Raw genomic sequence first — 14,246 nt, 5'->3', positions numbered from 1 at the left:
AGAGGGTAATCACAAGTCCGGGTGTCACCTGTGCTTCTGACCCAGGGACTGTAAATCAGAGATTCCCACGCCCCTTCCTTTGGGTTCCGTTAATTTGCTAGAGTGGCTCACAGAACTCAGGAAGCCAGTTTACTGACTAGGTTACCAAGTGTTATAAAAGACTGTAACGAGGTACAGCCAGATGGAAGAGGTGCACAGGGCGGGCACGTGGGAAGGAAGGCAGCGCCTCCGTCCTCTCCCAGGGCACCACCTCCCAGCACCTCCACATGGCCCCCAACCCAGAACCTCTCTGAGCCCCAGCCCTCGTATTTTTGTGGAGGCTTCATTATGTGGGCATGATCTAGGCATGATCGACTAAATCACTGGCCACTGGCGATTGAGCTGGGTCTCCAGCGCCTCTCCTTTCCCAGGAGGGGATGGGGGTGGGCTGGGGCCGAAAGCTCCCCATTCCTAGGTTAACCATAGGAGCTTCCCATAGCCTGTGTCAGGCCCACTGCAGGGAGTGCCCTCCCTGGGCCCATGGGGGCTGGAGAGGTCCATGGGGCGGAAGTCGGTGCACTGAGTGTGCTGGCCGTTTGTGACGCTGAATCGCTTCTCATTGATCCCGGAAGACTTCCTAAAAACGAGGGGTGAGGGTGTGAGGAGCTTTTCACTTCCTCTTCCATCAAGTAGTTCCTTCCATTACTGTCTACTGCTCGCCCGCGTTTGAAGGTCGGCACTCCGTGGGTGGAGTCGAGTGGATCAGCCTCTTCTGTGTGGAAGGGCGCGTGGCCTTCGAGGGTCTGCAGAGAAAGAGCTGCTTCAGAGCCTGGTCTTGCTCCCCAAAGGGTGCAGTTTCAGAAAGTTACCTTTCCTCCAGAGTCCAGCCACCACCAGGGAAGTCCCAGACCCACATGAGGAACTGTCTGCCCAGCCCAGGGGGGTGAATACCTATCAGATGGCAAGTCTGCAGGGAAAGGGACAGCTCTACTGGGCTGTTTTGCCATGAGAGGACACAGATGCTCCTGCCTGGGGGGCACAGGCCACACTCCCAGGCAAATACAGACACATGTTTCCATAGGGCCAAGGCAAAGATGAAGGCCAGGTAACGTCCTCAGGCTCTTCCCGGGCTGTGAGTACCCGAGGGCTGGACCAGGGAGTTGGTGCAGCCGAGATAGGGCCTGGGCTCCTGGTCAGACTGTTGCCCTCAGAATCCTGCTCTGTTATGTGATAGCTGTGTGAGCTTGAGGCTGTATTAATCTCTCAGTCTCCCCACCTGTCAAAGGGGAATGATGACAATGGCATTGATTCCATAAGCCTGTTGTGAGGGCTACACAAGATAAAACAGGGGCTGGCCCTGCCCCCAGTGCAGGGTGCTGGGAAATGGCATGAGGACTGTTCTATCATATCAGCTGGGATGAAACCCCCTCACAGAACATTCTCCCAGTCACCTCAACCCCAAGGGGAAGGGACGTGTTCAGAGTCACTCAGTAAGGATGGGCCACTGCTCCAGTTCTTAATTGTACCATTTACCACACTACTTTGTACCCCATACTGGACTGCATACATTACATACATTATTTTTTTTTCAATCCTCAAGACCGCTCTGCAAGGCATATGTGATGCCCTTTAACAGATGGAGAAATTGAGCTTCAGTGAGGTCAGGCAACCTGACTAGGGTCGTAGAATAAGTGAGTCTGGATTCAAACCCAGGCCTCCCTGATTCAAAGCTCACACTTTTCCCCAAGTCCCTGGTGATGTAGGGGACTGGAGTATAGTCTGTGAACCCCGAAGGGAGGCAGGGTCTCCTGGGAGATCCCTCATGTAGGAGGCTGCATGGGAGGGGCCTGTGAGCTAGGTCACAGGTAGGCCCAGAGTCCCAGTGTAAGAGCAAGCGGACTGTCACTGGCCTGGGTGTGGTGGGTGTGGTGGGTGTGGTGGGGGTGGTGGGGGTGGTGGGGGTGGTGGGGGTGGTGGGTGTGGTGGGTGTGGTGGGTGTGGTGGGTGTGGTGGGATGGTGGGTGTGGTGGGGGTGGTGGGTGTGGTGGGGGTGGTGGGGATGGTGGGTGTGGTGGGTGTGGGGCAGGGAGACAGCATGCTCTGCCCTAACCTCTGGATTGGCAGGCGGGGAGCGGGGTGGGAGGAAGGCAAGCGGGGAGGCTGGTTGTGTCAGAAAGCACCCAGCTGAGTTTGCATTTAAAGCCCCAGAGAGATGAGACCGAGTGTGTATGTAAGCGACAGGCACAGACATGCACATGCGCCTGCAGCTGTGCACCCTCTGCACAGCATGGGTGGTGCAGGCGTGAATGCCGGCGTGTGCCAGGCTCCTGCGGGCCAGCATGCTCAGCCCGGTGCAGGATGGCAGTCTCACCTCCTCAAACTTCTGTCTTCTCCCCTTCCTTGGGCAGTGGCATTCTGGCCAGACCTTTGTTCTTCCCTTGGAAGAGGTGAGAGGAAGTCTTGAGATCAAACACTTTGTGACTAAGTTTAGAAGTTGCTGACCTGGCCCTCTGCTCCCCAGTCAAACCATTCAAGGATCTCTAACAGAGGCCAGATCATTGCATTTAGACAACGACCTGAAAGGATCTTGAAAGAAGGGGAAGAAAGATGGGCTGGTGGCAAGTGGAGACTTAGGGTCCAGGAGGTCTTTTGAGGACAGGAAACAATTATGCTTGCTGTGGGGAGGGAGCCAGGACACAGTAGCGAGAAGGGATAGTTAATTAATGAGGCCAGATCCCAGCTGAACCAAGATGGGATCAAGGGCTGGGCTGGATGGACCCTCAGGCTTCCTGCCTGCGAAGTGGATGTAGACATAGACAAAGGTGCAAACAGAAAGCCAAAGTGGTTAAAAAGGAAGAGAATTACCTAGAGTGGAAGGCCAGCACCTGGAGGGGTTGAGGGTAGAGATCAGGTGGGCTGGATGAGCTGCCAGGGACAAGGGCCCCTCTGGGTTGGGCTAGGAGCAGCTTGAGGGGCTAATCCTGGAATAGATGAGAGAGAGGGGGCGTGGTGCTGGGACAGGTTTGGAGAGCCACGGGGGGCGGGGGGGGGGGTTCCTGGCATCCACACTGCTGGGTGGAGTGGTTCAGTGATGGCCCAGGCTGAGTGCTTGGCCTTGAGGGTGGGGACCTGAGTGAAGAGGAGCAGAGGGGGAGAAGGAAATGCCTGTGGAACTGCCCAGACACACAGCCTTCCCTGCCCTGTCTATGGATGTCCTTCCCCATCACTCCCAGCTGAATGTGTTCAGGGAAAGTGCTATCATCAAACTTCTTTTCTCCATATGAAGGAGCCAAAACACAGATAACAATGAATAGAAAAAAAACAAAACAGGTTTAAGGGTCCATGTGGTAATACAACACGGGGCGTCGCAAAAGCAGGTTTACAGTTGTTTGTATAGAAAATACAATAATTAATAAATAATACAACAATAAACTGTGTTTCCAGTACTCACAACAGTAAACCCACTTTTGCCCCACCTGTGTTTGCACTTGTATAACTCTGATATTACGTCTTATGACCCTGCAACCAGATCCCTTGTGATTCCTGATGTCCCTGGAAATGACCCCCTCTGACACCAGCTAATGCCTCTGCTCTTTGAAGACCCTCAGTAGGACCCGCATACCTGCCCACAGACCTCGCACTCAGCTCTACTGCCTCTGCTCTGCTTTATTGTCATTGGTGTTCAGGGTCAACTCTGAAGGCAAAACAACCTTAAAAACATTCCTTTTTTAAGCTTTAGTATCTAAGGCTCACGCCCTCCCAAGGCAGTGGGGATGAGGGTAAATAGTTTTAGATTCAAAGACTGTCCTCTCCCATTGATGTCAGGTCATAGCCTCTGGAGGTGGTGCTGTCAACAAACTGCTGTAAGTACGGGCAACTGAAGAGAACCTGAGAAGCCACTTGCTTATTTTCAGCTCTTCTTCTACTGCTCTCTCTGCATACACCTACTTCCAAGCCTCCGGTGACCCAACATTTCTTGGTACTCCTTCTAGGCTTGCAGTGTGTGATTATGTAGGTTGCTCATTGCACATGAGCCCTATTTCTTTTTTGTTTTAATATATATATATATATATATATATATATATATATATATATATATATATATATATAAAATTTAATATATATATAATTTTATTGTTGACAGTATTAGAGATATCCCCTAATAACCCCCTCTGCCCACCTTCTACCTCTGCCTTAGGCCTTCACCACACTATTTAAAAAATATTTATTGTTGAAATTATTACATATGTCCCTCCTTTTCCCCCATTGACCCCTTCTAGCCCACCATCAGCCCCTGCCCCAGGCCTTAACCACCCTGTTGTCTGTGTGTATGGGTTATGCATATATGCATACAAGTTCTTTGGTTCATCTCTTCCCCTCTTTGGCACCCCCCACCCCCACCCCCACCTTCCCTCTGAGATTCCACAGTCTGTTCCATGCTTCTATGTCTCTGGATCTATTTTGTTCATTCCACGTATGAGTGAGATCATGTGATACTTGTCTTTCTCTGACTGGGTTATTTCACTTAGCATAATACTTTCCAGGTCCATCTATAGTGTCTCAAAGGGTAAGAGATCCTTCTTTTTTTACAGCTGCATAGTATTCCATTGTGTAAATGTACCACAGCTTTTTAATTTTTTAAAAAAATATATATTTTTATTGTTTTTAGAGAGGAAGAGAGAGGGAGAGACAGGAACATCAATGATGACAGAGAACCATTGATCAGCTGCCTCCCGCATGCCCCCCACTGGGGATTGAGCCCACAACCCAGGCATGTGCCCTGACTGGGAATTAAATCTCAACCTCCTAGTTCATAGGTCTATACTCAGTCATGCCCGCCAGGCTGTACCACAGCCTTTTTATCCATTCATCTACTGGCGGCACTTGGGCTGTTTCCAAATCTTAGCTATTGTGAATAACATTGCTATGAACATAGGGGTGCATATATTCTGATTAGTTTTTTGGAGGTTTTTGGGTATATTCCCAGAAGTGGGTTCACTGGGTCAAATAGCAGTTCCATTTTTAACTTTTTGAGGAAACTCCATATTGTTTTCCATAGTGGCTGCACCAGTCTGCATTTCCACCAACAGTGTACTAGGGTTCCTTTTTCTCCACATCCTTACCAGCACTTGTTGTTTATTTATTGACTAGGGGCTCAGTGCACGAATTCGTGCACCTTGAAAGGAACTGTGGGCCTTGAAGCTGCAGTGGGCACAGGGGCAGGTCTCGGCCCATCCTCTGCACCCCCACCTGGCCCCTTCTGCTGTGGTCCCCTGTCTGCTGGCAGCGCCCCCCCCCCCCGGGGGGGCCCATTTCTGATGATTAGTGACTTTGAGCATTTTTTCATACGTCTATTGGCCACTGCTTGCACCTGCTGAGAGCACAGAGCAATTGGGGCCAGCGCCAGCAGCAGGTGCAAGCAGTGGCTGCTGCCCTGACCGCCCCTCAGGAGCAGGGGGAGGTGGAGAAGCCCTCAGGGGCGATCAGGGCCAGCAGCCGCTACTTGCACCCCCTGAGGCACCAAGCGATTGGGCATTGGGTGGCAGCAGGTGTGAGCGCCAGGTGAGACCCAGTGCGCGCGGGAACAAAGACTTCTCAGTAACCACCAGAGGCTCACCCCGATGACTGTGACCGGTGCCCTGCCTTGGTCTGGCACCTCCGCTCACCTGCTCCACCATCCTGCTGTTGCTGCCGCCTGCCATGTTCCATGCGCGCCCCCTGGTGGTCAGCGCACGTCATAGGGACCGGTTGTTCTGCTGTTCTGTCTATTCACATATTAGCCTTTTATTATATAGGATAGGATGGTAACCACTCTCACAGGTGTGAGGTGATATCTCATTGTGGTTTTAATTTGCATTTCTGATGATTAATGACTTAGAGCATTTTTTCATACGTCTATTGTCCATGTGTATGTCCTCTTTGGAGAGTTGTCTATTTAGGTCCTTTCCCCATTTTTAAATTGGACTTAATTGTTGAGTAGTATGAATTCCTTATGTGTTTGGAGATTAACCCCTTATCAGATGTGTCATTGGCAAATATGTTCTCCCATACAGTGGGTTCTCTTTTCATTTTGATGGCGGTTTCTTTTGCTGTGCAGAAGCTTTTTAGTTTGATGTAGTCCCATTTGTTTAATTTTTCCTATTTCTCTTGCACTTGGAGATGTATCAGTGAAAATTCTGCTACATGAGATGTCTGAGTTTTTACTGCCTATGTTTTTTTCTAGGATTTTTATGGTTTCACAACTTACATTTTGAACTTATTCTTGTGTATGGTGTAAGTTGGTGGTCTAGTTTCATCTTTTTGCATGTGCCTGTCCAGTTTTCCCAAAACCATTTGTTGGAAAGACTGTCTTTATGCCATTGTTTTTGCCTTCCTTGTCAAATATTGACAGCAATGGTGTGGGTCGATTTCTGGGGTCTCTGTTCTGTTCCATTGGTCTATATGCCTGTTCTTATGCCAGTAACAGGCTGTTTTGATTACAATGGCTTTGTAGTATAGTTTGATATCCAGATTTGTGATCCCTCCAACTTTGTTCTTCTTTTACAAGATTGCTGTGGCTGTTTGGGGTCTCTTTTTGTTTGTTTGTTTGAAGCCCTATTTCTTAAGGCACATGATTCACATCATAGACACAGTAGATATGTAGATTTATTATGACAATTTTCAAGAATGTGGCAATAAGTTGTCTTGAGGAAGAGAATAGGGTATATGAGTTAACCCAGTCCAGGCTTCCTGAATGTATTGTGCTCTGTATCTTTAAAGGTGTTGGCACCCTCTAGCCCTGTGGTTGGCAAACTGCTGCTCACGAGCCACATGCGGCTCTTTGGCCCCTTGAGTGTGGCTCTTCCTAAGCCTTAGGAGTACCCTAATTAAGTTAATAACAATGTACCTATCTATATAGTTTAAGTTTAAAAATTTGGCTCTCAAAAGAAATTTCAATCGTACTGTTGATATTTGGCTCTGATGACTAATGAGTTTGCCGACCACTGCTCTAGCCTGTCTGGTCACCTTGGTCCCTCACCATTCAAAATCCAGTAAAGACACCACTTCCTTGGTGAGGCCTTCTCCACCAGGTGTAGCATGTTCCCTTGAGCCCCACCTCACAAAAGATGTCTATCTGTCTCCACATCTGGCTGAACCATCATATTCACCTTGCAATCTGCCCCCGCCCGCCGCGCCGCGCCCCCCCCCCCCCCCCCCCCCGCAGCATAACATTTAGTATTTTTTGAAGAAAGAATATTGAAACTGTAAGGCTAACTTATCTCATTAAAAGCTTAGGTTTGAGAAATACTCATCAGCAAAAACCATCTCTAGTATGCCGTTTAGTCTTTGAGCTTTTACCCTCGGATCAGGCTAACCCATTGGAGCCATGTGCCCAGAGAGTGCACTTCCCCAGGCCCTGAATCGTTTGACTAGTTTGGCTCATGCCTTGACTGTTGAGGGGCAGTGTAAGAAACAGCCATGTAATATTTGCGTTTGTGGCATGGCTAAGAGGACATTATTACATCTCATAGGTTTGCTGCCTGAGGTCCATGAAAAATAAGCCCTGTGATCTCTATGCTAGGAACATTTTGCTGTTTTTGAGTATGGCCATGTTTTTTTACTTTGCAAAGTGAGTTATTTGGTTACTGGGAAGCTAAGACGTGCACTTGACTGCAATGCTGTGAACTAACTTTCCCCCGTCTTCCCTGGATTGAGATTTATCTAAATAACCTCTCTGTATTGTGATGAACCTATTCTGGGAATGAGACAGATGGCAACACTTGCCCTGGGCACACAGCCATCACGTGCAGAATTGGGTCTGGAACCCAGGTGCTCTGACCTTATCAGGCAGAGACTAAAAGAAATCAAGTGGAAAGGAAGTGAATGCTTCTAGATCAGCCTCTGGGATTTCCCAGGGATGGTGCGGAACTGCCAAAGACATCTATATCCCTCACTTGAGGCCCCAAGGGGGCCCTGGAGTCTCTAGGAAGATGGAGGTGAACAGAGCACTTAAGACTATCAAACTGTTGGGCCATTAGGTCAGGGGCCCTGGGCAGGCCTCTCATCATCACACAACCTCAGTGTCTCTTTAGTGCCTACCTAGCACATGTCGGGCATGCAACACACAGCTGTTCCTGAATGAGCCCCACGTGGGCTTGGCTATTTCCAGGGCTAGCATGTTCTACCCTTCACTACATTAGGTCTGGAAGTCAGGACCATTGTGTTCTAGAGGTCAGGGCTGGTGTGGCCAGGACAAATAATAATCATTGCCTATAAGATGCAGTTAGTTGGTTGCCAGAGGGAAGGGGGTGGGAGGAGAAGGCAGCCCCAATATATGGTGACAGGAGAAGATGTGACTTTGGGTGGTGGGCACATGGTACAATATACAGATCTTGTAACATAGACACCTACACCTGAAACCTATATCATGTTGACCAATGTCACCAATAAATTTAATATAAAAAAAGGTGAAGTTAGGGCCAAACATGTCCTTTCCAGATCCCTCTTGCTCTGAGGGAAGTATTTTCAGATAACTTTAACCCTGAGACAAGAGGGGTAAATCCTGTACTGCAAGCATGTCAAACTCAAAGGCTAACAGGGCCAAATAAACAAGGTTTAACTTTATGTGGGCTGCAAAAAACCCAAAAGCTTCAATTTTCATAGAAATGTAGGTTTATTTCGATAGAGACATCCTGAATACAAGGGCTGAAATAAATGAGTAATCGTTAACATAAAATAATAGAATATTTTAATAAAAATTAATATTTTTTCTTGAACATTAACTTACCAGACACTGAATAACTGCACAAATTAATAAGCGTAACGCAAATAAATCTATTTTTCTTGTTCTCCGAAAGCTAAATATTTCGTGTTGTGCACACCAAACAAGTCAGTGCAAGAGTAATGACGCAGCAATCGGCTGCTAAAATATTTGCTGCTGGTATTAGTGGAGAGAAATGGTGCGCCTGCATGTAAGGCGCGAAAGGGAAATGAATGCAACACGATTATAGTGATCAGTAATTAGTGAATGTTGTAATTCGTTATTAATAATTTGTATAACAGGATATTCTAAAGGTTAACCAGTTAACTGCCACGCGTCCAAAACGGGATGATATTGGAATTTCTTCCACATGCGCTGGAATATTTATGACTTTAAGTTACCATAATTTTCTTTACAAACCCAGAGATGTCACTAACAAGTCTAATTTTAAAATTGGGTTGATATGCAAGGTTTGCGGCTACAGATGCACGTGGTGTGTTGTGGGGAAGATTATGAAATTATTATTAAAACGTTTCTTACATACTGTTATATTGGCTGGGCCGCAAAAATATTAGTTGTGGGCCACATGCGGCCCGCAGGCTGAGTTTGACATGCTTGCGGTACTGTGTACTTGGTGCTGGAGAAGATTCCCCAGGAGGGTGGTGGGCGCGGGAGAACCAGCCTGTCCCGAGCTGCATGCAGTCTCGGTGGGTAGGGAGGTGGGCGCGCGGGGCGGTGGGCGCGCGGGGCGGTGGGGCCCTGAAGGACCTCACCACCCCTTCTCTCTTGCAGCTCTGTCGAAGATGCACTGGACACCGGAACACGCCCAGCCTCTCAACCAGTGGCCAGAGCAGCACCTGGACGTCTCCTCCACCACCCCGTCGCCAGCCCACAAGTTGGAGCTGCCCCCCGGGGGTCGCCAGCGCTGCCACTACGCTTGGGCGCACGACGACATCTCCGCCCTCACGGCCTCCAACCTCCTCAAGCGCTACGCCGAGAAGTACTCGGGGGTCCTGGACTCGCCCTACGAGCGCCCCACCCTGGGCGGCTACGGCGATGCCTTTCTCAACGGCGCCAAGGGGGACCCCGAGCCCTGGCCAGCGCCAGAGACACACTACCCCTTGGCCTCGCTCCACGAAGGCCTCCCGGGAACCAAGTCGGGCAGTGGGGGCGGCTCCGGGGGCCTCGGGGGCTCCCCGGTTTTAGCCGGGAACCTGCCTGAGCCCCTCTACGCCGGCAATGCGTGCGGGGGCCCGCCCGCGGCGCAAGAGTACGCGGCCGGCTACGGCGGGGGGTACCTGGCCCCGGGCTACTGCGCGCAGACGGGGACCGCGCTGCCCCCGCCGCCCCCGGCCGCGCTGCTGCAGCCCCCGCCCCCGCCCGGCTACGGCCCCTCGGCGCCTCTGTACAACTACCCCGCGGGGGGCTACGCCGCGCAGCCGGGCTACGGGGCTCTGCCGCCGCCCCCCGCCCCGCCGCCCACCCCCTACCTGCCCTCGGGCCTGGCGGCGCCCACGCCCCTGCCCGCGCCCGCCCCGGCCCGGCCCGCGCCCGCCTCCTACGGCTTCCAGGCCGCCGCTCCGGGGGCGGAGGCCGGGGTGTCGCTGAAGCGCAAGGCCGCGGACGAGGGCGCGGAGGGCCGCTACCGCAAGTACGTCTACGAGCCCACCAAGGCCCCGGCGGCCGACGGCGCCGCCTACCCCGCCGCGGACCACGGCGACGGTCGAGGCCACGGGTTCCGGGCGAAGCCGCCCGGGGCGGCGGAGGAGGCGTCGGGCAAGTACGCCGGCGGCGTCCCCCTCAAGGTCCTGGGCTCCCCGGGCTACGGCCCGCCACTCGAGTCCTTCGACAAGTTCCCGGAGCGCGCGCCGGCCCCGGCTCCCCGGGGGGCCTTTGCCTTGCCGTCGGAGGAGCCCCCCAAAGCGGTGGACCCGGGGGCCCTGGAGCTGGTGACGAGCAAGATGCTGGACTGCGGGCCCCCGGTGCAGTGGGCGGACGTGGCGGGCCAGGGCCCGCTCAAGGCGGCGCTGGAGGAGGAGCTGGTGTGGCCCCTGCTGCGGCCGCCCGCCTACCCCGGCAGCCCGCGCCCGCCACGGACCGTGCTGCTCTTCGGGCCGCGGGGCGCGGGCAAGGCGCTGCTGGGGCGCTGTCTGGCCACGCAGCTCGGCGCCTCGCTGCTGCGCCTGCGCGCAGCCTCGCTGGCCGCGCCCGGGGCCGCCGAGGGCGCGCGCCTCCTCCAGGCGGCCTTCGCGGCTGCGCGCTGCCGCCCGCCCGCGGTGCTGCTCATCAGCGAGCTGGACGCGCTGCTGCCGACCCGGGAGGACGGCGCGGCCGCCGCGGGCTCGCTGCTCGCGCCGCTCCTGGCTTGCCTGGACGGCGGCTGCGGCGCGGGGGCCGACGGCGTGCTGGTCGTGGGCACCACCTCGCGGCCCGCAGCTCTGGACGAGGCCACCCGCCGGCGTTTTGTCCTCCGCTTTTACGTGGCGCTGCCGGACGGTACGGCCCGCGGACAGATCCTGCAGCGGGCGCTGGCCCAGCAGGGCTGCGTGCTGAGCGATCGGGAGCTGGCGGCCCTGGTGCAGGGCACGCAGGGCTTCTCCGGGGGCGAGCTGGGGCAGCTGTGCCAGCAGGCGGCGGCCGGGGCGGGCCTCCCGGGGCTGCAGCGCCCCCTCTCCTACAAGGACTTGGAGGCGGCGCTGGCCAAGGTGGGCCCCCGGGCCACCCCCAAGGACCTGGACTCGTATGTGGAGTGGGACAAAATGTACGGCTTCGGACACTGACGGCGCGAGGGGGAGGCGCGGGAGCCGCTACCCCTCCCTCCCCGGTCCTGGGAGGGATGTCTGTAACCCACCTGGCTGGGAGGGTGCCGTGATGAATGTGGGGAGGGAGGAAAGGAGGCTGTTGGTGGATTTTTTTTTCCGTGGGAAGGAAAATGCTTCTGCTAGGCAGATAGATGCCATATGCGCTGTGTACTCAGGTTTTTTCTATTTATTGTGGACGGGAAGCTTGCCATCTCCGCACCTCAGACGGGCAAGTCTGCCTGGGGGGCCTAAGGAACTCCTGCGCTCTCACCACAATTCTTGTGTCTCCTCGCTATCTGGATGCCTCCCTCCTCCTCCCCCCACTCTCCCCTCTTTCTTTGCTTTCGCTTAGTTTTCTCTCTCTGCCTTATTGTCACCACTCCTCCAGTCCCCCGATCCTGGCCCAGTTTCTCGTTTGCTCCTCCCTCCCCTATCTCCATCTATCACCCTCTGCTCTGTCTCCATCCCTTGCTCTCTAGCTTCGGTGCCTCTTGGTCCTTCTCCCTGCCTTCTGTCCCTCTCATTCAAAGACTGCAGTGTCCCTTTGCAGGAGATCTGGAGGTCCCGCGGCGGCGGCGGAGGAGGGGATAGGGAGTTCCCTCCCACCCCATTACCCAGCTGAAACCTGGGTCTGGCGGGAGGGGAGGTGTCAAGCAAAAACCACCCAAAGAAGGGCTTGTTGTTGTTTGTTTTTGAGGGGGGAGTCCCAGGAATGTAGCTTGTTTAATATTTAGGCCTCTTATTTTTGTAAGATGTGTAGAACTTGCTGTTTTTCTTTTTATTTTGACAACTCAGGAAGAAACTGACCTCAGAAAGAATGTTAGACGTTGGCTACTCTCCTGTGTGATCCCGCCACCCACCCTGCCCCTCAGGGGAGCACATTTTCCCGGAAGACTTGGAAAGTGAGACTTGTGGGGCAGGGCGGAGGAGGACCCAGGGCTACGCTTAGACCCCTGCTCTTCCTGGGACAGAGGGAAGCAGAATGTATTTGTAGGCTTCCTCCCAGTCCTAGGTTGTAGACAGGGGTGCTGGGGAGCGTGTTGTGGGATTTGAGAGCAGGTGAGTCTGGCCCCCTTTCTGCTACTCCTCCAACTGGGTCCCACTCTCAGCTTAGTATTTTCTGTGAAGGGTTAACCAGACTTGGGTTGTCCTCGCCTACTTCCTGCCCCAGACCCAGGGTAGCCTGAGAGGCCCCCATGGGAAGGTGACAGAGGCAGAAAGTCCTCAGAGAGGTCAGTCCACCTGGCCACTGACCAGGCAGAGGTCTCCTATAATCCAGGCTAAGGGGATTGCCTCTGGAGGGAAAGACAGTTTGGCCACAAGTCTGGTTGGGCACAAAACTGACTACAGACTCAACCTTCTCTGTCCGCTAGGAGGCTCTGATGAGCAGTGAGCATCCGACACAGGAGAGGTTCTGTGGGAATATTCCTTTCTCATTCTCCTGGGGTCGACGTCTTGGCAGGCAGTGTGAGGGGGGCAGGCTGTTTTATGCTAACATTGGGGGTTTATTCTCAGTCACACCCACACTTTCCACCAGAAGCCCAGGCTTGGGCTCTCTTCTGAGAACCGTATTCCTCCTCTTCCTACCAACTTCCCTTGATGGGACTTCAGCCGCTTGCCACCTCCCCCTCTGGAGCCCATTTCACAACTCTGACCTTTGGTCCAAAGTTGGGGGGGGACAAGCCCTCACCCCTAACTTCTTTTCTCTCCCACCCCAGCCTCCCTCCCTGTACCTGCCTGCCCTTTCAGCTGCTACAGTCCCAGCTGGAAGGGTGTGCAGGGGGAGCATTCGGGTGCCAAGGTGCTGAGGGCCGCCAGGAAAGCTGCTCTGTTCCCCCTCTTCACGCCTTCCTCTCCTCGGAGCTGGCTGTTTGCAGGACTGTTGCCTCAGAAGCAGGGGGGTGGGCTGCAGGGTCTTGGCTGTGAAAGGCCCTTAGAGGGAGCCAGGAGTGAGGAGGTTCTCTCAGGTGTGTATGTATATGGGGGGAGGGCTTCAGGGAAGTGGGGTTGGGATCCCTTCCCTTCAAGAGGCAGGCGGCTCTGGGGGTTGGGGGGCCTCGCTGACTGAGACCCACCGCCTCTTCTACTGGCCTTGGGGAACTTTGCACAAGGAGACATCCCCTAGTCTACTAGCACCTACCTCATGGGCACTGGGTTGGGTGGGGGAAGGCAGGTCCGGCTCTGGCAATGTTGGGGGGGCATACCAAAGAATCCAGGGGCAGGGGTTGGGGGAGGGCAGACACAGCAAGCTGGCCCTCTCCTTCCTCCACCCAGATTGGGGTCGGGGTCCTCTCCTCCAGCTGTAACCATTTCTACCTCATTTTGCTGTGTGTTGTACATGGACGTATTTATCTCCTGTCTGAAGATGCTCTGCAGTTGTGGTCTGTCTACCTCAGAAGAGACTGTATTTTAAAAGAAAGTATTACACAGTATTAAAACGATGACATGTGGTCTCCAGAGGATTTCTTGGGGGTAGCAAGATGTGGGGAGCCCTCTGGGGACGGCGTGGACATCCAGGCCTGTCAGTGCCCTTGGTGTGGTGCTATGGGTGTTACTATTCCTTGAGCACAACATTATTGTGGAACCCCTGCTATTCAATCTGGCACAAGCAGTGCCACCAGGCACTGGGCCCTGAGGCCACCAGGTGAAAGGCTATACTCTCAGGCTCCAAAAGCCCCTGGGTAGGGAAAGCTCTCATGCAATTCTGAGCTCTCAGAGGCTCAGAA

The 14,246-nt window shown here is 53.7% G+C and overlaps 1 protein-coding gene across 1 annotated transcript in view; it reads left to right on the top strand.

The window, feature by feature from the left end:
* Positions 1 to 13,355, top strand: part of FIGNL2 (fidgetin like 2) — a 31,043-nt gene extending 17,688 nt beyond the window's left edge. Inside the window, exon 2 of the mRNA XM_059682932.1 lies at positions 9,512 to 13,355. Coding sequence (XP_059538915.1) covers positions 9,523 to 11,499 — 1,977 coding nt within the window. The 5' untranslated portion in view covers positions 9,512 to 9,522 and the 3' untranslated portion in view covers positions 11,500 to 13,355. The remainder of the gene's footprint in view (positions 1 to 9,511) is intronic.
* The last annotated feature ends 891 nt before the right edge of the window (positions 13,356 to 14,246 follow it).

This window comes from Myotis daubentonii, chromosome 2 (genome assembly GCF_963259705.1).
Source record: "Myotis daubentonii chromosome 2, mMyoDau2.1, whole genome shotgun sequence".
NCBI lineage: Eukaryota > Metazoa > Chordata > Mammalia > Chiroptera > Vespertilionidae > Myotis > Myotis daubentonii.
Note: the sequence above shows the minus strand (reverse complement) of the source record. Positions and strands in the feature narration are given on the sequence as shown.